Here is a 23,259-nt window from a genome sequence, read left to right as displayed (position 1 = left end):
TATTGTTCATTTAATCATTGAAATTGGGGAGCACCCTATAGTTATCTCTCCTATTCCCTGTTGTGTAAGGTTGAAATTGGCAAGACCTTTAGTAACCCCAATAGTTTTCATAGTATTTTCCCTATCCCTTGTGCATGTGCTTGCAGAGTTATATCGTTTGTAAATGAAATCCAAAATGAAGGAAAGGAATCCGAAGTAGCGAAACCTGGGGCCGCTGGCAGTGGACCTGATTTACGAACACTCAGAGCTGTGAGAGTTCTGCGACCACTAAAACTAGTTTCTGGTATACCTAGTAAGTATTGGTTGACCAGCCAGGCCACCCTTAAACCTGACTGTTGTTTAATGTCTATCAATCTTCCATTTGTCAAGTCTTACGCTATCAATAGTCTGTTTTATGTTACCTCAAAGCTTACATTCCTTCCATCACCTTTATCTTGTTATTATAACATGTTTAATGTAATTTATAACATTTCTTTTCAAATAATTATTGTGCTCTGAATTGAGATACCACCTCATAAAGAAATAAATTTAGGATATTTTTTAGAAAAAATTACTTTAACATTCCAGTATATAGCTTAGAATAGGGATGGGCTTTTTTATCTAGTACTTTTCTGCATTAAGCCAAAATATAATCACTAGTTAAAATAAATATAATAGTGCTCGACATGAATCCAAGGATTAACAGAAACTCTTGAACTTCAGAACATCTCAATAGAGGTTAAAGACCAGAAATGAATAATTTTTGTTTTGTCAAAAAAAAAACACTAAAATTGACTACTATTAAATTGGCGGTGGTCGTCAGGCAGCATGTGTTCTAACTTCATGTAAAAAATGTATTTTACACATGTTGCGTTCGTCGCTGTGAATCCCATATGGAACTGGATGTGGCACGATGAACACCGCCCTTTAAAATGTCGAAGATTTGTGTAGTTTATGATTAATAATATAATTAATGTTGTAATTCTCAAAAACTTCAAAATTGTACGGGAGCTCATTTTTGCGAGAAAATGCCCTGTGTGGTTGTGCTTTGTTGCTGTTCAACATTGCCACATAAATTAGTATATTTGATGTAAATAATCACCTTGCTTATGCTCAGTTATTATCTCCCGCCAAATATGCTAATTATCCCAGAGACTCAATACCAAATATCTTTACTTACCGGTACCATTTATAACTTTTTAGTTTATAGAAGTTGATAGGTGTATCTGGTGGCTGCAATATAGTCGACTGCAGTACATATGTAATAAACAACATTCACATGTACAGCTACAGCTTAGCAAGTTAACTCTAATGTAGTAAGCTTTGAGGAAACATCTTTTGTCATACATGTTGAATGTAGCTCTATATCAATAATTTCTTGCCTGTTGTTGCTAGTATAAGAGATTTTTATTATTTTTAGTTTTTGAAGAAGAAAAAAAGCACTAATGGCCTAACATAGTATATTAAGTATTCATGTATGTTGCTTGTTACTGTCTTCTTAATCTCTTTATGAAATGCATGTTTGTAGGTAGATATATTAATAATTTTTTGTTTTGCTTTGGTAGAAACTGTTTGTTGCATGCTATCTCAATCGCTTATTAAACTTAATTCACTGTTACTGTTATCAACATGTACGTAAACGTGTTTTCAAAACCACATGCTGTTTAGAATGTTCATGTTTAGTAGATGTCAAGTGTAATTTACACCCTACAGTGCCTTGTTATTGTGGTACGTTCCTTTCTTTTTCCCATTGATTATGGGTCATTACTAAAGGTATACCCAGGAAGTAGTGTTATTTGCCATCGTAAGTACTAGGTATTTTCTTGTAATTATTCCAAGTATAGGAGACTCTCCCATCATCCTATGTTCTTGTATTCTCAACAGGATGATTGCATAATTATGTGCTTTGTTCCATAGTTGAGTCAAGTTCAGGGTTTGCTTATTGGCATTAAGATCGTTTAGCGGAATTATAGCTCCATTTCAAAATATTATTTTTTATTGAAAGATCTCAGAAGTTAACTTTTGCCAATTTTGCAAGCTTTGAGTTTCAAGAACATAGGAATGTGAACATTACACAGCATCTTGATCACATCATTTGAGAAATATTATACTAGCTTGAGCAGTGGTCTTTTTTTCTCAGTAGTGAAGCTTTCCCTGCTGTTCAAAAATGTTGTGCTACAACCATCATTTTTTTCCGGGTTCACAATAAAAACAAAATTAAGTGAACTAGCAGTAAAGAGCAATATTGGCAATATTGATTACCATGGCTACTCAATATCAAATGATGTCACTTTCAGATGTTGTTTTATATAGTTGACCTGTAGTTTGTGACGGTATTTCATTATTAATTCAATCTACCATTCCACTTTCCTGTCAGGACTGTACTATTCAATTTCCTTTGTTTTCCATTTTTAATAACTCGCATTTGAAGCGGTCTCACGGCGTTAACAAGAATTGAAAACTTACAACAAAACCATGCAAGCGTAGATGTTTATAAGTTTGACGTGTTTAGGTCACATGATGATCTTGCATGCCATCAATGAGTTATTGTTTTAAAAAATATCTTAATATTTCTAAGGCAAACAGCAACGAATTGTTAGATTTAGGTATCAGGTTTTACAAAAACAGGTAGGATAGGTACTTTTATTTTTACTTTTAAGAATTACATTGTTTGAACAAAACCCTAAAATGTTGTGTATCCTGGTATTTCATTGCTGTGGTGCAACATGGATACTTACAAATGTGATGGTGTGAGGGCGCCCTTAACGAGAATAATTTTTCAAATCTTGCTATTCCCTCATTCAGTAAACTTAAGTAAATTTGAGGTAAAGTGTATACCTATTAATTAGCTTGTCATCAAGCTTTCAGCAACCTGTTTTCTTCATGACTTGTCTCTTTGTTTATTACAAGTGTAAAAAAAAAAAAATTAGTAAATCTGCATGATTTTTTAAAACATTTTTTCTTTAAATTTTTTTTTAATTTTGATATGTAGCCAGTGAGAAGTTATGTTCATTTGGTTCAAAATTAACAATTAGATAAATAAAAAGGTTTCACTAAAACTTTTGTGAGAAAAAACTATGTGTTAAAATTGTTCTATATCGCCTGTTTAGATAAGCTGGATATTTAATAGCACACTCCTGTTATAGATTGCATGTAAGGTGTTGGGTGTTACAACAACTACAGGTCACCTATACAGTGTAGTAATTCCTTATTAGTGTTATCTTGACCATAACAGATGCCTTATCTCTCTTATTTTACTTATAGGTCTTCAAGTAGTATTAAAGTCCATTCTTAAAGCTATGGCACCACTCTTACAGATTGCTTTGTTGATCGTCTTCATGATTCTTATTTTTGCTATCACTGGTATGGAGTTTTTTCTTGGTAAATTCCATGCAACCTGTTATATTAATGGAACAAGTGAGTAGTTGTTTTCTTTGTTGTTTTGTTTTTTTTAAATAAAAATTGCAAAAATATGCAGTGTTTGCGAAAATGATCCGTGCTGCTGAGGGCGCATGCAACAGATACAAGTAGTTTGGAATCAAGTCCATTATTTCACTTTTTTTTTTTTTTTTTCAAATCAATTGTACTTGTAACCAACTCTATTCATAACCCAACTTTAAAAAAATCTAAAAATCTAAGAAATTATTCGATGCGATGTAGAATATGAATGATGTATTTTTGAGAGTTTTGTCACTGAAACATGCCTCGCAAAAAATTATTTTATACGTCCATAAAATGAATCAAAATTTGTTAAGCTGAGACATGGAATCCTTTTGTATTTTTAAAAAACATACATTATGCCTATATTGGATAATTCTAGAAAGCATGAAAAGTGCCACTCACACAAATTTCTAAAAAAAAAAAGGATTAATTTTCAATTATAAGTATGACTAATTAAACTTATCCTCTTGAGCAATTTGTTGACACATATTTTGTCTTAATTGTGTATATATTATTTCAAATCACTTTTTTCCGCAACCACAGCCTAATATGTGTGGCATATCTGATTGTATAAACACAAATATGTCAGTTTCTGAACTAGTACTTATATATTCACAAAATCTTTGTGAAACTAAATGCAAAAGCAAACTTGTACCTACAAATGTTGCCTGTCTGTCTGACTTGTTATGTTTTGGAAATTTCATTTTCAACTACTAAAGGAGGTGGCATCATCCAGACACACTGAACATCAAAGTTTATACTGTAATTCTAAAATAATTATACGACAACATATTTGAATCTTAGTTCAACTTCAATCCTTATTTTCACTTTGGTGAATCATCGAAAAAATATAATCCATTACAGATACTGTGCATGTAAATTGTGACAAATTATATAGTTTGTAGTGAAAATTAAATTCAGTTAAAATAATCATTAATGTACAACTGAAAAAGCATCACACTTGCTTTTTCACAAAATGTAGCCCTTTATCGCATGCCACGGTTCCCTATATTTTAAAATCGATTTTTGAGTATGTTCCATCATTGACAATGCTCTGAAATGTTAACACTATCTAGCCAAGACTGTCTGGAGAAGAAAAAGAAAAAAAAACCTGCATCTATACCCTAACTACATATGATTCTTTCTTTTTCCATAAACAGATGAAGTTGAAGGTGGGAAAGATCCTTTTGTCTGTGGCACTACGAGTGGCTCCAGGACATGTAAGATGGGTGGCATATGTCAAGAGTACTGGATTGGACCAAATCATGGTATCACAAACTTTGACCATGTTGGTTTTTCTATGTTAACTGTGTTCCAGTGTATTACTATGGAAGGGTGGACAGATGTTTTATACATGGTAAGTCGTCTTTTCTGTTCATTTATGAAATTTTTTTCAATAACTGCTGTTCCATGATACTTGCTCTATTAGAAGCGCTCCAGGATATACCAAAATGGATATACCGAATTCACCTATACCGAAATTTGCCTTTATCAGTGTTTGAAATTACTGCCTACCCATATGTCTGAGACATGTAACTATCTAGTCAGGTTGGAAAAAATCAAAAATTGCTTGCCATATTGCATTATGACGTATCAAAACAAAATAAATAGTAAAAATAGCAAAATATTAATATAGTTTGAATGATCTTAATTTAATGTTTCTGTGAACCAATCTTTATGTTGTGAGTTAGGGTCAAAAGTGGAACAGATGTACTAATATTATAAATGGATTATGCAAATTATATGCTAATTAATACGCACATTTGCTATTTATAATTGTCTAAAGCTATATAATCATTTTTTTTCAGACAAATAACGCTTCAGGAAGTACTTGGACATGGCTTTATTTTGTGCCTCTAATTATACTAGGTTCTTTTTTTATGCTCAATCTTGTTCTTGGTGTTTTAAGTGGGTAAGTAATAACTGAATACTGTAAAATTACTTTAATTTTGCTTGGAATTACTAGTAATTTTCACTATTTTTGCTGAAAGAGTGATTCAGTGAAAATAAAATCCAGTGAATATACCTTTTTTCTTATATTTTACATTCAACTTGCCAAAAATCAATGAAAATAAATTCCATACAAAATACCCAAAATATCTAATAATAGTATAGTGTCTCTGAACTTGATACAAATACTTTTCGCTCAAAGGATTTTTTGGGCGTTTTTTATGGAATTTATTTTCACTGATTTTTGACGAGTTGAATGTTAAATATTGGAAAAAAAAGTATATTCACTGGATTTTGTTTTCACCGAAGCATCCCTTCATTGAAAAAAGCGAAAATAAATTCCAAGCCGAAATATTCTACAGTATTACAAATCAAGAAAATGTTCATTTGGGGGAAAGGTTAAAAAAACATTGTTTCAGGGATTTTGGTATTTTAGACAACTGAAAAGGAGTATGATAAGAAGATGATCAGTTTTTTTAGTCACAATCATGTTAAGGGTGGTGGAAGATTCGAAGATAAAAAATATATATTTTTCAAGCTAGATACAAAAATAAAAATAAATTGCTTGTAAGTTGTAGCAGGGAAAAACTGTTTTGAGATCAATAAAAATAAAAATGTGTTGGTCACACTCTTCCAACCCCCCTTGTTTTCAAATGGGGGATTCCTTATCAGGTTCAGTAACAAGATGTACTGTACGATTTGTAGATGTTGATTTGTTCAGGGGTGATGTGATGTTCAGAAATGTCAACAAATATAACCTATGCTTTACAGTGAATTTGCAAAAGAGAGGGAAAGAGTGGAAAATCGGAGAGCTTTTTTGAAACTGCGACGGCAACAGCAAATTGAAAGGGAGCTTAATGGCTACCTCGAATGGCTTAGTAAAGCAGAAGAAGTCATGTTACAAGATGACTCAATCACTGAAGATGAAAAGGCTGTCATAGAAGGTAGGTAAAAGTGGGCTGCTCAAAACAGCGTCCGGATTACTTTCGGAAATTCCGTCGCGTTTCGGAAAGTTTTAATTTTCAAAACTTTTGAATATTTATTTGTGCTTTTAGGTTAGTGAGAAGGTTATAATAATTCTTCATTTCACTTTAACACTGTTTTTACACCCCTCAGACCCCTTTAAAAAGTCACTTCTGGCCATTATAATGGCCACTATTTTCTTAATGGCCAGAGTATTGACCAGAATTTTTTAAGTGGCCAAAATATTTACTAGTGTTTTTAAAATGGTGGTTTTAATGACCCATGTTTTTTATACTGGTCAGAATAATTACAATTGCTTTTTGAATGATGGAGTTGATGAACATTTTTTTTTTATGGGCAGTAAAATGGTCATTTTATTTTTCATTACATACATAAAATGACCAGTATTTTTGTTCATGTCTCTAAATATAATGGCCCAGAAAACAGCCTCAATATACGTGTGGGAATTTATTTTTCCCAAGTTTCACTGGCGCTTCCAAGTACACTTAAATGAAATTTCGCGAATATTGCCTCGATCCCCAGTGAAATTTCATAGTAACGCTGATGCCAGTGACTGCTGGTGGACTGCATAACCTGCGTAGTATTTAGATGGTGTTGAATCATAGGACGATTGCAGTACTGCAACTGGCACATCAAGGTATGAATTTGTAATTATTTTACCATTTTACAATGACTTCAATACAATATTAGATACTTTTGTTGTTGTTTATGTAGCAGGATAGTCTTTTGGGGCTTTCGTTTTTGTTCAGTCATGGCACACTGTGTAAGTAATGCTTCATTATTATTCATAATTGTCAAACAACAAGCTCAAGTAGGTGTTAATGAGGATTAGCTCCTATGTTTGTTAATACAAGAAAAGTATAAACAAAGGTTATTTCCAACTCCTGAAATCTGCAAAAAAACATCAATGTAAATTTGTTTCCATTCATGGCAATGTTTTCAAATTATTTTAATAAAAAAATTTAACTGACTGCAAAATGTTTGTTTTTTTAAATTTTTGAAGACTATGTATATTGTTTTTTTTTTCTCTTCAGACAATACCAGCAATAGTGTACTGTACACTGGGAAATCTAATTTAGTAATCATGTATTAACTATACATGTATATATTATGCCCATAACATCAAATACCATACAGAATCCCTTTTTCCCGTAAACTAGTATAGATGATATATGCCTACAGAGTGCAACAGTTCATTTTACTTTGCGCACAAAAGAAAAAAGTAAAACTCATACTCAAAATAACTTTTAATTTAGCATGGATTTAAACTAAATTTCCATTAAATCTAATATTCTTTGCTCATCTTTGAGCCCAATTTGATTTGAATGAGTTGTAGAGATCAATATAAAAGGTAAGTAAACCTAAATGTATGCGCCTAAGGTAGGAATAAACAGAAGACACTTATTCGTAGCATTCACGTAGAGCTCTTTAGCAAAGGCTAAGAGGTCCAATACCTTAACCTGTGCTAAAAAAATGTGCATGAATACAGGCTAAGAAATACTAGGTACAGAGTAAATCTGGTCAGTCCAAAGCCTTAGCACAGGCAAAACAAAACATGCATGAACGCTTAGCTCGGCTAAAAAAAACATTGTATTTAATGTTCATTTAGGGGATTTACTACTATATTCATAACTTTTTATTTTGGTGTGCCATTTCCTGCATGACAATCAACGCTAACACATATAGAGAGATTGACTCAAGAAAAAATGTACCGATGATGAGATACTGTGCTACTTCCTGTTATTCTGCAATTTGCACTTTCTGAATTTGCTTTGGTATTGTTTTATAACTGTAGAACTAACCTTCCTACTTACTCATACTGAGCACTCATAGTTAAAATTTCTGAAGATTTTGCCTATTCTTAATAAGTTTGGGTGTTCCTTACCCCGTGCTAACCATTGTTTCCTTCTGTGCATGAACTCAAGCATATGGGATTAGCTTAAATCTTAGCCCGTACTTTGTGTAGCATGAACACTACTATTGAAGATACAGGGGGCAAATGGGCGAGAATAAAATAAATAGACTTAAACAAAATATAATGAAGGTGTAATATGCAGTCAGTAAATGTCCTAGGCATTTCTGGGTCAGCCAAATTGATCATGGGTACTCTTGCTCAACTTGGACAAAAAAATATTTAGTCATAGACCTTAGAGAACAGGGACATGCTACTGTGGCTACCCCTTTCATGTAACCTTAGTTATAATCCCCATACCCAAATTAACACCTTAGAGAAACTGATAATAAATCTATGTCAACACCACTGTTACATCTTCTCCTGTTTCATAAGCCAAACATGGCTGCCAGGGTGTAGCTACACAAAATGAGACAATTTTGTGGTTGGAATATAATCAGAAAAATTAAATTTGATCAAAACTTGAATAGCCAAGTCCATTCTATTGATGCGAGTGAAACTAAAAATTAACAATTTTTATTCCACTATGAAATCAGGAAAGGGAAACAAAAATGGTAAGTTTTCTCTGCAAGGAAACAAAACTGCCTAAAAGTAAACAATGACCTGTGGAAATTTGTGTCATTATAACAAGTGGATTTTTCATCATATTTAGAACAGATATAGCATAGTGCACTTGTTATACACTGACTAATGGGAATACTAGTAAAAACTGTTTCAGATGTATAAATCTTCTAGGTACATGTATATGTATTAATGAGATTATACAGGAGGTTATAACCCACATTGTCTCAGACAGAAGTTGCATGATCCTGTTTTCTAAGGTCATGCTTAAATCATAACCATCTGAATACCATTATTTCACTTTTCAAACTAAACTGTTTTTATATTTTTAATATCATTATTTTGATTTTGAAAAAAAAATATAGAAACAATATTACACTTAACATAATTACTCTATTAGCAGCACATGCGCTTAGGTAAATTACAAGGATCTTCAATGGTCGAAATATGTAATATTTTCATGATTTAGTATCCACAAATGTAATTTTAGAGCAAATATGGTATTGTATTGGATCATAATTATAATACAATTATTTATTTTGTGAAAGTACCTGGGGATCGATGAAGTTGTACATGCATGGTGGCATTCCCATTGTGGAGGGACTCTATAATTTTGTATGTACACAACTTCCTACTTTGAAAGACAAAATCATGCAGCTGCATTGTTACATAACATTCTTTTGTCTCTTGTAGGAAGTTAAATCCCCCTATTGTTCTCAGAAATTAGGTTCCAAGTACAGCAATGTACTGTCCACAGAGGGACTGTGTACTGTTCTAGTCTCTCAAGAGATGAACTGTGTGTATATATGGCACAACCCCTTAATATATTCGGTTAGGAAACAATTTGATGTTATTCTGTTTTATTTGATATTTATATTTTTTCAATCAGAATGTACCGGGTATCATCTTTTTGGAAGTATATCTGAGTTGCATAGGGGAAAAATTGACATATCACAAGATGTCATTTTATCCACATTGTTATTAGTGAGGACAGAAATATGCCAGAATACACAGACACCACAAATTTTTGTTTCCAAAATTGATTACAAAGTGTCTTAATTAAAAACTGGTCATTGTAAGCTAATAGCAATCTGAATTATTTTTTGCAGATAATGACAATTTAAAAAAAGGAAATACTATATAAATGGAACGTAAGAAGTTGAAGAACCAGAATTTATGGACATTAAGGGGAAAAAAAAGTTTAACCAGTATTGATGGATGCAATGGTTTAGCATTTGCATGTTTATCAGTTTTACATTTGCACACAGATTTTGAAAGTTCCAAGTGTGTAGAGTTACTGTACATTCCTTTTTTTATGTTTTCCCTCAAATAAAAGTGACATCTTTCATCTGGTATTTCATGATTTTCAGCTATCTTATATAGTTCTTCTTGCTGACCCTTTTGTACACACCCACACTCACTCCACAATCTTTCATCTTCTTAATAATAATTAACAGGAAAATATTATTGAAAAAATCCTGTAGAGATCAAAAACATGAACAAATTTGACACGCCTACATCTTTGAGAAAAAATATTTTACACTAGAAAAAGAATAGCACAAAAACAAAGAGGAGAAAAAACATTTTGCACAGCCCCCTCCTTAAGCTAATCGCCTCTCAAGAAAACTTGATGAATATCTGGAGGAGTATGACATTGCAAACCTAAAATATTATTATCCACTAAAACAGTCTGTATGGCTGTGCACTACATCATGATTTTTCAAAAACAAAACAAAATATTGCTTACATATTCTTGTTTTGTCTAATGTTTTCATTAATTATCCAATTTCTGTACTTTATGTGTTTGTACACTGAGCTGAATAATTAAGATGATGTTTTGAAGCACAGTGATAGAGGGACTGTGTTTGAAGCAATGTTTTAACCCCCCTCCCCCCATATGACATTTTTACTTTGCAAAGCTGTACCTCCCAGATCTTTAGTTGTTTATGCATAGATGGTCTTTGGTTATAAATTATTTACTTTCCAGTCATTTTTGAAGTGTAAACCTTTGTCATACTTTCTCCTGTGTTGACTTCCTGTCACTATGCTTTTGTTTCCCTTGTGTTAGCTAAACATATGAACGCTTGTTGAAAATCACACTTGGAAGTAAGAGTTTCTAATGGAATAGCAAGCAATCTAATCTATTCCTGAAATTGTTAAATTATATATAGTGTTATTTGGAAATGTCAAAATAAACTTCTAGGAATCTGTTATTCAGTTCAAAAAATAAACTGGTTGCATGCAGAATCTCAGAGAAACAATTGCATGTACATGCAGGAATGGTTGGATGTTGCAGCAGCAGAAGTTTGGGCCTGGACATTCCAGTCGCATTTTTAAAATGATTTTAAATAATGTACGTATTCTTAACAAACTGTTACATGAGAGGGGGCAGAGCATGAAATAATATTTTAGTTTTGGAAACTATGCAAAGATGTGTGTTCAGTAATTCAATACCTTTGATGAGCCATTATTAATAGCACACATTAGGTTAGATTTGAATAGATTCCTAGTAAGATTGGTGCATTCTTAATTCAAAAAAACTTAAAAAGTTTTAATACTACTAAATTATACATATGTTTGATATAATTTATTGTAAAACATTAATGTTGTTGTGAAAATAGTTTCATACAAAACGGTGAAAATTTGCCAAAATCCTTGTATGTGTTGCCAGTGATATGCTAGTTTCCATTGTTATTTAAATGTACTCATCAGGGAGGTAATCCATTGCAAAACATCACTAATCCACAGTAGTCTGGTTTCAGGCTACACCAAGTCATAGTCATAAGAGGGACTTTGACCAAGTGCAGGCTAAGATTTAAGTTAATCCCAAATGTTTGCATATCAGCTATACGCAATTGTGTTCACTCACAGGAGGGCCCAACAGTTATAGCACAGGCCACAGTGTTGAGGGTCTGTGCACTGGCTAAGAACACCCAAATTTGTTTCCCAAGGGAGGCAGCAATTATGAACAAACAATTAAACAGCAATGGTACAGTTCTATAACTACACTGTTAACCGAAATAAACCAACCACAAATTATCGAAACAACCACCATATATTTTTCTCCCTTAATATTTTTTTTTTCATTCCTTTTCCATGTTTTATTGATTTATAATGCTTATTTTTTTCATTAATATCATCACCAGTTTTTTCAATTGTTTTTTTTAAAACCATTGTGGTGCTTCCGATACTAGTTTGCTGATAGTTGTTAGAAGGGAATTTTTGTGATGTTGATTGGTACACTCAAAAGCAATATCACATGTGCAATTTACGTTACACTCCAAAACGGCATGTGTGCGCATGCGAAACACCATATCTTCGACTTCTGGGGAAGTCGTCTACTAGTATCCCACCAGTCATTAATTACTCCGTACACGCTTCCACACTGATTGGGTCGCTGTAGTAGAGCATACAACAACGCCAATTTGGTTCGCTGTCTACGACATGCACTAATAAAACTCTGCATTCTGTAACGCCGTTATATACTGTTCCTGTGCATCCAAATAAATCGGTCTGTCTACGCTCGTGTTCCAGTGCACTTCGCTTCATAAATTAGAATGAAACATGTCAGCAGCAGAAATTTTGCGTTCGTAAACAGCGCCCCTTAGCCCGTGCTAAGGACTGGCCCTCCCAATGCATGGATGCAATTGGGTCTAGTCAAAATGCAAACATCAGCTAAAATCTTAGCCAGTACTTCATGTAGCATTTAAATCTGGGTTTGTTAAGGAGGGGGGCAGCACAATAGTACACACAGAGACGGTGTTTGGGTACAGTAGGGGGTATTTATTACTAATCTAAAAACTCACATTACTACTACTGATGAGATCAGTGGTCTGCCCCTTTAACAACTAGCGTTGGAAATGTCAAAGGTGACAGTTCAAAGGTGATATATAAATCACTTGTAAGGCTGATCCAGGGGAGACCACTGGTAACTGTTGTATGTACTACAAACCGAAAACACTACGAATGAAATTCCCCAAAATACCCAAACACCATTAGTGAGTAGGGAGGTTGGATGCAAAGCGCTGTGATGTTTCAAGGCGGAGTGGAAAAGAGGGGTGGAGATATTTACAGAAAGCATCACTTTTCCAATCACCTAACAATTTTATGAGCTCAGATGGGATACCAGACCGTAATGCCCATGAGGCCCCTCCCCGCCGAAAGCTGTGGGTGGAAAATTGCGAGATGTCAGACACTAAAGGTGTCAGCAAGGAGACAAGACGCTTGGTAAAAAGAGGGGCAGTGACTGGGTGGGGGGGGGGGGTAGCAAAAGGCTGGGTTCTTAGGGGGGCCAGGGGTAATGAGGAAGGCCGATAATATGGCAGCCGCAGGGCAGAGAGGATGGTTTGGGACCATTGGTAGTGGAACTAACAACAGGCACTCCTTAGTTTGAATGCATGTCAGCAGCAGAAATTTTGCGTTCGTAAACAGCGCCCCTTAGCCCGTGCTAAGGACTGGCCCTCCCAATGCATGGATGCAATTGGGTCTAGTCAAAATGCAAACATCAGCTAAAATCTTAGCCAGTACTTCATGTAGCATGAACACTATTATTGTGCAGCATTATAATACCGTGAACAAACAAACATGCCATTCACTGCTAAGTAGCTAGCTACACACATGGAGCTCTATGCTAGACCCCCCCCCCCCATATAACTTACTGAACCACCCAACATCGTTTTGTACACATGCAGTAGTCGTGGAATATTTTCACAGATAATTTTCATATCACATTAAACCATTCATAATAGAGAAAATAGCAAAATATAAAAATAAAGCAGAGCATCATGGGTATTTTTTAGTTGACTGTGTCTTAGCCACTTTAAAATCACCTTCCATCAACCCTTCAACATAAACTTCTACAGTTTATAACACATGTTATGAAAAGTTACTGGTTAAGTATTTCAATTTAAAATGTTATAGTTTGGGTGTATTTGAAGACTAAACTTTAGTTTTTTGTCATTATTAAAATGGGAATTTTGTTTATGTTTGAGCTCAACCCCACTCATAAAGACAGGCTCTTTTTCGGATTAATAACTCGCTGTTTATGTGATCTTTTGGAGTAACTCCCTGTGACTTTTTGGAGTAACCAGCTGTTTATGTGACTTTTTTTGGTGGAAAGTCAGTTGCTGAGTATTTTTGGGGTTGCACACTTTTCAAAGGTTCAGTAGTGAATGTCTTGTTTGTTTGTTCAAGGTATTAAAATGCTGGATATTGCCTTTATAAGTAATCTCCATGAATGCAATGAAGTAGGGGATGAGAAACATTACATTTTATATTGTAATAATTGTCAAATCAAAGAACAAAGATCTAGATTCCTTGCAGCTTTATACATCTATGCCCCAAAGCTGGAAGATTTTAGCATGGATGAATTATTTCCTATTATTGTTTCAAGTAATGATTTTTTCATTCTTAGCATTTTTGCAAAATTTATTTTCTATATTCTTGATATGTATTAATACTGAAAGTTTTTGTTGTTCTGAATGTTTTGTTTTGTTATTGTTATTTTTGGACTTTACTCAAGTTTTCATTGGTACGTTCCAAATAAAAAAAAATTCTATTCTATTCTATTCTAAGAACAGGATGTAGTACAGAGTCTCATTGTCAGTCCATTTTTATCTCAAGAATAATGTCACAGAATGTGCTTGTATTGATTGTCAAGTTTAGTATCGTTATGAATAAGAATAGTTATGAATATAATAGTTAAATTTTCAAATGGACATCAAGTACAATGGTATTTTGGGTGATTAGCCTGGGCTCAATGTTTGCACACACTTCATTAGCACCCGTGATAAGGGTCTAGACCGAATTTTGAAAACGGGTCATCTTCTATGTTCAATAACCTATTGCATTATACTATATATTATTAAGTCAACAGTATCAAGTGCATGATTTGTTGTGATTTTAAAAACAAATTAATCCAAAACGTTATATTTTTTCAAGATATATAATTCCATATTTCAAATTTTTCAAAATCTTGTATTTTACGTTTACCTACAATTGTACTGGCTTAAAATTGAAGCAAACTGAAGCGAGTGAGGAAAAAGAGGAGAGCTGTCAATCCCCATGTGCCATTACCGGGTATATCTGTGACATGAAAAAAAAAATGACCATTTTATTCATGTAATGAAAAATAAAATGATCATTATAATACCCATTAAAAAAATAGATTGTCACCCACTCCATCATTAAATAAAAAATTACTATTATTCTGACCAGTGTAAAAATAGTGGTCATTATAACTACCAGTTTGAAAATACTGGCCAATATTTTGACCATTAAAAAATTTCTGGTTGGTATTCTGGCTATTAACAAAATAGTGGCCATTACAATGGCCAGAAGTGACTTTTCAAAGGGGTCTGAGGGGTGAAAAAAACAGAGTTAAAGTGAAATGAAAAATTATTATAACCTCCTCACTAGCCTAAAAGTATGAATAAATATTCAAAAGTTGTGAAAATTAAATCTTTCCGAAACGCGACGGAATTTCCGAAAGTTATCCGGACGCTGTTTCAAATAGATGCATTTGTATGCTCTTTTGATTGCTCTGGGTTGGTTGTACAATGTAGTTTGATACATTTACCCTATCAGTTTTCTTGGTATACATTGAATCTTTTCTGGAACCACTTCTATGTATCAATTCACCATTCAATCAACATGTAACGCAAATATAAATGGTGAAGTTTCTAGCAAGATTTCTAGTTTTAAATATCAACATTTTTGACAAATAATTTTGCCATAATAAATCCAACAATAAACTTTTCAACTACCATTACAAGCTTTTTATTGGGCAGCCTTACAGGTTGTTTTCAGCGGCATGTTCCACCATTCAATCAACGATAGTGTCGCTTTTTGCGGTTGTGAAAACATGTTGCTACTGATCAGAGTATTTAGCAATTAAAAACTGAGGTTTGTTTCAACGCAATCCCTGAAAAAGTCAGACTAAAGTCGTAGAAAAAAAAATCATTTTCTTTAATGATAGACTGGTTTTGACTTATTTTGTCACTGATATTCCACCGACTATAATATGTCAGATTAGTCAATCAGACTAATTTCAGAGAATTATTTATTCTATTATTTACATGAACCTGTATTAGTATCAATTTAAAGGTCGGTGGTCGTTGCGTTGAGCATGTACAACATTTGTGTTGATAAACATTGATTTTCCCACAGTTCAATGCTCTCTTTTAATGTATGAGTATGATTTTTGACCTGGACATCGCGTCATGCACTATTTACTGCAGGCGACTCCTTCGATACTTTCCAATCACCTAAAAATACCTAATTAAAGCTTTGTAATGTCTTAGTTTGTACTCGTTGATCTGCGAAACAGACAAAGCCACCATCTTTGTTCATATTATCCTCATTGACATTATTGTAAAAAGTTTGTAAATTTTTTACCTTCAAACAATGCAAATGTACCAGCGAGAATTAATTGGATACTATGAACCCATATGAATAATACTTAAGGAACTTTTTCCTGAACATCAATGGATTTTCTGAGATTAGTCTAATTGCTGTTATGAATAGGTTTGAACGACTCTTTTGCTTTGAACAAATGCGGCAGCCTATTATATTCAACAACAATTTTCTTTTCAGCGAGGAGAAGGGCAGCATCAATGAGACAGAAGAAAATGGGGGAAGATGGGGAATATGCAGATGATGATGAAGAAGACATGAGTGGTAGGTTCCTCTTCATTATAATATTATAAAGAGCATTGGTAATAGGTTCATTTCAAAAGTGACATTTTTGAGAATAAGTATTAGTTAAGGCTTGAGGATAATGGTTACCAAAAAATGCTTGTTCTGCACATCTGCCAACAAAATATTTGTCCCCTTTTTTCTTTGTTTCAAATAAAAAAAAAATTTTTAGGAGCTTTTTTTCCCTCTCACTCCCAACAAAGTACATACACCCGAATAATAACACATGTTTTTGTTCATAGATATGCAATCTGGGAAAGCTGAGTACAAGCAAAAAAACCAAAAGCAGCATTGTGTTGGTTTAAAAAACGCTGAGAAAAGGTTCCGTTTTATGGTGCGACGCGCAGTCAAGACCCAAGCTTTTTATTGGGGCGTTATAGTTCTAGTATTTCTAAACACAGTTTGTACAGCAGTTGAGCACTATCCACAGCCAGATTGGCTTTCACAATTTTTAAGTAAGTATCACTTTTGCTTTTCTATTTCATATCACTTAAAAACAGTTTTATTACTGGTACATGTATATATAAAAATCTAAAAAACTTGTGCTCAAGCATTAGAGATGTTCTCTTTGTGCATGTGTGTCAGACTCCCATAACAAGCAGATTTTCTGTTGACCAATCAATTGTTTGATAGTTGGGTTAATTACCATTTTTGAGATCTGCACATACCAGGTCAGCATAATAAAAATTATTTTGATGAGTTCGGTTTGAAATTGCGAAATTACACAATAAGCAATATCATGAAATAAAGCACTGGCAAAATTCAGTGATTTTTCTAAATTTAGTCAGATATTTATAAATGACAGATTTAGCAACCTACTTTAAAAAATGTCTTCCTTACTGTAAAATACTATATTTTCGCTTGGAATTAATTTTCGATATTTTTGCTGAAGGAAGGATTCAGTGAAAATAAAATTCTGCAAATATAATATTTCCACTATATTTTACATTAAACTCGTCAAAAATCAGTGAAAATAATTTTCATATAAAACACAAAAAAAGCCCTTTCGTTGAAAATAAATTCCAGCTAAAATAAAGTATTTTACATAATCTACATAATTGTTGCTGTTGAGAAACTCTTGTTGAATATTTAAAAAAAAAATGAAATGTTTCTGTAATATCGAATAAATCCATTGCATTTGTTTATGTGCTAATAGTACTTTCTTAGTCACTGTTGTTAGATCCATCGTGTGGTCCTACAATAGATAACTACATCTTAAGAGAAATATGTTGCATTATCAGTTCTGCTCTGATTCTGATTAAATGAACTTATGTATTTTCTTTGTCGTTTATATTATAGGATATGCAGAATGGATCTTTCTTGGCTTGTTCTTGAGTGAAATGTTTATTAAGATGTATGGTCTTGGACTAAAACTTTATTTCAAATCAACTTTTAATAAATTTGACTGTGTAGTAAGTATTAGGTATTTCTGGTCCTTTGTTACCCATTTGTAACCATGGTAACCCCAGATGCAACTTTTCTGAGTTACAAAAACCCAAGTCATGTTAATCCATTAAAATGTTTTAGAAAAGGTAAATATCAGATATAAATGAGCATAGGACATGCTGCAAACCAAGAAATGAATCATGGAAAAAATACGACTTGACTGGTAATCACAGCATCTTGTGTGAAATGTAGTCCCCTTTAACTCTTTCCCATCAAAAAGTAATGTTTTGCACATTTTTATGTATTTTCAAATTGTGTTGATCTGTATGCACTGCCCAGTCATCATTCTGATAATAAGTGAACGTCACATGATATTGATTGGCCAATCAGAACATTCCTTTTCAATAATTGGCAGGAAATATAACACAGATATTTCAAATATCATGCCCTCAATTTGGGATTTCTTTTAAAAATACTGTTACAATATTTTTATTGAATTGCAGTAAATTTATACTCTCTCCCCCTTCCAGGAAGACTCAGGCCTTTAGGAATCATGCAAAAATCCAGCTACATTTATTATCATTTAACCTTTTTACCACCAGTTCCCTCTTTTCATCACAAACTCACAAAATTCTGCACTTTCTTTCAGAAGATTGGGACAAAAATAGACAAATCTTTTGAGTATTTTGTCTGTTGATTTCAAAATTAGGGTTAATTTCTAGAAATATTGAAGAATATAAGAAAAAAGTGCAGACAAATTTAGGTGAGAAAGTCTGGTTGTGAAAAAACTAGACTATTTGTGCTGCCATATTGTAACTTTCTCTTACTATTTAACTACAGGTTATTTTTGGTAGTATATTTGAAGTCATTTGGACTGCCTACAAAGATACATCTTTTGGTTTAAGTGTACTAAGAGCACTTAGATTGCTTAGAATTTTTAAAGTTACCAAGTAAGTCATTATTTTTGTCATCATACACGCCAAGAACGTAATGTGTATATATACCCGGTATCAGAGGTACATTACTTGGGGTTTGCAACTCGCATAGTACTGTATGGTGACATCATGTCAAGATCCCATTCAAGTCTCTTCTCGTAGATAGCGAGACTGAGGCTACGACCTTCTGACATGACACATATCAATGTTCAAGGTTTGTAATGAAAAAATAAAACTTTTCTTGTCACTATCATAGTGAAAAATGTAATACATCGAAAATGTACAGAAAATATAGTTCTCGTAATCTGTCATATCGTGGGCAGCTATTTTGATCCACCTGGACATCCCAGTATCCTAGTTACCTCGGGCATGCGCATTCGCATTTTTCTGAGCAGGGAACACGTATGCGAGAGCGAGATTGTGACGGGATCTTGGTATCATGTCACCGTAGTTACAAACCCCAAGTAATGTACCTCTGCCGGTATATATAATACTGTAAAACTTTTTATGAAATGAAATGAACGAAATTGAAAACCAGCGAATAATTATTGCATTTACATTATATACTGCTAGTATGTTAATTTAGCTCTAGCTTCTCACTTGATTGGCAATCATACCTAAATTAGATAAAATCAACATGTTTGGGCTGAAAACTACCTGTTTGGTGCATAGTTTATTATCAATTTGTTACCAACTGCACTTTAAAATGATCAAAATTAGACAGTTATTATTATTAATATGAAGTTCTCTTGTTGCCACATTACTGAGTTAAGGGACGCATACAGAATGGAGTACCCCCTAAGCTCTTAGAATTTGTATAACTTTGTCTGTTTTTTCTGATTGATTTATTTTTCGTGCATTGAATGAATTGGTAAAACAAAATTCTTCATCTGCCACTGGAAGCAGTGTCACTTCTAGAATCGTAATGTGCAGGTTTTTTTTTTTTATGGCAATTTCTTTGTATGACTATTCGATGTTGGTCCTCAGTGACTTTCCGGAAATGCATGCATACAGGGATACTAAGATAGCCCTAATTATTACTCCTACTTCTTCTCTTTTCAAACATTGGCTGTCTAAAATACGAAACTGAAGCCTGTGTGGTTACATCTCTGCAGAAATCTGCATATTAAAAAATGGAGTTTGAAGCCTTTTTATAATAATAACTTTATTACACAACTAAATCATCAGAGGATTTGGTAAGGTAAAGAGATTAACAAGACATAAATATACAAATGTAATAAAAACAGACAGTAAAACTGAAAAAAAATAAAGAAATATCAAAATAATAACTTAAATTTTCTCGCAACTTTTAATCAGGGAATTTACAGATAGTATTTTTAAGGTATAGTGAATTATACCCTCAACTCATTATACAAAGTTGACACTGCCATGCGAATGGTCGTCAAATAGCAACAGAACTGTAAATATAAGTACATGCTTATTCTAATAATAAATAGAAAAGTTATCTTTGTTTACGATACATTCTTGAAATGCACTGTAGTTTGAGAGTTTGAGGAGTTACTGATCATATAATAAAATCATGTATTTGCTCTTTTAACACTTTAAGTGCCAGAGTGAATTTTTCCCATCTAAATTTCAGTGCAAATATTCCATCCATTAAAATTTACATCTCCAATAAAAGCAAAAGATATTACCAGCGTTTGTTTTGCATTGAGCATGTTGATTCTGTGTTACAAACGGCCACTTTGAAATATTTTTCATTCGTACGTGCACACTATATTAGTTCGGTACCTGTACATGCTTTAGTAAAATATCTCCTGAGAAAAACATAAAATTGTATGTTTATTCAACTAAAAAATGAGCAAAACGGTGCGCGAACAACAGGTTATAAAGTCACCTACCCTCTTTTTGTCACAGGTGTGTGCTCAGTAATGTGGCAACCAGAAACTTAACAATTGTAATCATGTTTTCTTTTTCATATGGGGGTATTTATAGATCGCTACAACATTCTATGTAAAACCTGCAAAGCATATTATTGTTAGTATTCTTCCATTCCCTGTCCTGTTTTGTTTCATTCATGAACTCCATGCACATGTTTCATTTAGATGCCTATTGTCATTACAGCTGTCTATGTGTGTTTGACTTTTGGAAAGAGTTCCTTTTGTACCCCCCATCCCTAACCCTAACCCTACCCCCTACCTTCCAGCACTCCCCATTTAATTGTACATGCCCTTCCCAAGGACATCAATAGTTATCTAGAGGGGGCATATACAAATGAATTGGGTAACTGGAAGTGAGTGTTAGACTTAGGGTTAGGGATGGGGATTTTCACGTTATTTCCACCACTGTATGTATTACCTTCTGTTTTCCCATTTAGATATTGGACTGATATGCGCAACCTCATAGCGTCCTTGTATCACAGTATTGTATCCATTGTCAGTCTTGTATTTCTCCTATTTTTATTTGTTGTTATATTTGCCTTACTTGGCATGGAGTTTTTTGGTGGACGGTAAGTTTTTTATATGAAAAGTGCTTTGTGCTGTGTGAAGTTCCCATGTGTTATGACTGAACTTGTTTATTTTTCAACAAAATTATGACATTTATATTATCTTTGAGTTCACAATCTGTACTTTTCTTCCTGTCTTGTAATCATTTCAATGCAGTTTATTGGAAATCAATCCATACCCAAATTATAATCAGTATTTCTTTTCTGTATCGGTAAATAAATTAACAGACAGCTTTGGTATCTGTTTTCCCAGAAAACATGTTGGAGGAAATAAATACCAAACATAGTCCAAGTTGTCAATGAATCCCTGTTCAGTCATAACCATAACAGACAAAGTCACTATTATACTAATATGCAGTGATACTAATATAATATATGTATTACAACTTACAGACATTGGAAGTCTTTACGGAATCTCGTGGTGTCATTGTTAAGTAGTATGCGCTCGATTGTCAGTTTGCTGTTTCTTCTCTTCTTGTTCATCCTCATATTTGCATTACTGGGGATGCAGCTCTTTGGTGGCCAGTGAGTGACTCTGCATGCAACAATTCAATACAATTTGTATCTGAAATTTCTTTTTTTTTTTATTATTATTATTGTGATATATATGTATGAGAACTGAGGTCATTACTTGTAATCTGCCCTCATTATGACAACGTAATTGAATTATTTCATCAATCCTAATATCAAAACAATTAGAATCAACCACTAACCAATCTTTAAACCTTTTCACCATCAGACTTTTTCTCACAAATTTTTCTGCACTTTCTTCTAATATTCTTCAATATTTCTTGAAATCTAATTTTGGAGTCATCAGACACAATTTGAGTAAATTTTCAGTTTCTACAAAAAATTTGGCTATTTTTGTCCCGATCCTCTGAAGGAAAGTTTGCACTTTAAATAACTATAAATGGGACTAATTTGTGATGAAAAGGGGGAGCTGGTGATGAAAAGGTGAAAAAAAACATATTAGTTAACCATAACTGTATTTTCTATAAAAACAAATCTCTTCTTTTTCAGAATAAAATTCATATCATAATATAATTTAATCTTATTTGTTTCTTTCTTTTTTTTTTATATATTTTTACTTTCTTAAAATTTCTTGACATTGACTTAATGAGGGCAGGTTCCCAGTATGACCACAGCATGTGATTGTGAAAAACTATTTTATTTGATAACCATGTTTGCGTTTGCTCGGCCTTTTACGTTTCCAAATTTCTATCTGTCTAGAACCATATGATTCTTCCTAATTACTGGTTGCTATGTGGTGTTTTGTTTATGGTTATATAGTGCTTGCAAATTTTGTTTTATAGTGGACATCTGCTCATTTGAGTAAAGTGTATGACATTAGTGAATACTTCTGGGTTCTATTTTCAGTCTTTTTGTATCTTTGCCTTTCTATATCATTATTATTACAGTAAAATGGATGCCTAATTTGTTTTGACGCTAAACCGCAGTGATAGTCAAACAGCCATGACCTATTGTGGCTTACATAGGTGCAGATATATATATACTGTAAACTACTCTACTTTATTTTCATTTGGAATTTTCACTGAAAGAATGAATCAATGAAAATATAATGTAGTGAATATACCTTTTTTTTCTATATTTTACATTCAATGGATCAAAAGTCAGTGCAAATAAATGCCATACAAAAAATAATCAAAATGTCTTTTCAGCGAAAATTAATTCCAGCTAAAATAAGGTATTTTACAGTATATAGTTTCAGGGCTACTGTATATGAGGCTTCATATATAGCTTCATATATATACCATCTCCCATAATGCATTGCAAGTTTATATGACATGCTATATGACGTGCTATGAGCCAATCATCACATATTTAAATCTAATTCAGAAACTATTGTTGTTATTTGTTTTTGAATTTAATTTGTGTTTTATTAAAATAAGTTATTCACGCAGATTGAAAAAAAGAATTTCTGCTGCCAC

The 23,259-nt window shown here is 33.2% G+C and overlaps 1 protein-coding gene and 1 long non-coding RNA gene across 2 annotated transcripts in view; both read left to right on the top strand.

Annotated features, from left to right (window-relative positions):
• Positions 1-23,259, top strand: part of LOC100373523 (voltage-dependent calcium channel type A subunit alpha-1-like) — a 90,553-nt gene that overhangs the window by 10,550 nt on the left and 56,744 nt on the right. The window contains exons 3-12 of the mRNA XM_085492202.1: positions 147-292; positions 3,244-3,396; positions 4,581-4,777; positions 5,229-5,332; positions 6,142-6,314; positions 16,421-16,504; positions 16,765-16,977; positions 17,822-17,934; positions 18,749-18,858; positions 21,704-21,835. Coding sequence (XP_085348328.1) covers positions 147-292; positions 3,244-3,396; positions 4,581-4,777; positions 5,229-5,332; positions 6,142-6,314; positions 16,421-16,504; positions 16,765-16,977; positions 17,822-17,934; positions 18,749-18,858; positions 21,704-21,835 — 1,425 coding nt within the window. The remainder of the gene's footprint in view (positions 1-146; positions 293-3,243; positions 3,397-4,580; positions 4,778-5,228; positions 5,333-6,141; positions 6,315-16,420; positions 16,505-16,764; positions 16,978-17,821; positions 17,935-18,748; positions 18,859-21,703; positions 21,836-23,259) is intronic.
• Positions 8,398-10,182, top strand: LOC146732687 (uncharacterized). The gene is made up of 2 exons (XR_014926846.1): positions 8,398-9,658; positions 9,937-10,182. It is a non-coding gene; the product is annotated as an uncharacterized LOC146732687 (long non-coding RNA).

This window comes from Saccoglossus kowalevskii, chromosome 17 (assembly GCF_978046115.1).
Source record: "Saccoglossus kowalevskii chromosome 17, keSacKowa6.1, whole genome shotgun sequence".
In the NCBI taxonomy this organism is placed as follows: domain Eukaryota; kingdom Metazoa; phylum Hemichordata; class Enteropneusta; family Harrimaniidae; genus Saccoglossus; species Saccoglossus kowalevskii.
This window is presented reverse-complemented; position numbering and strand designations above follow the sequence as displayed.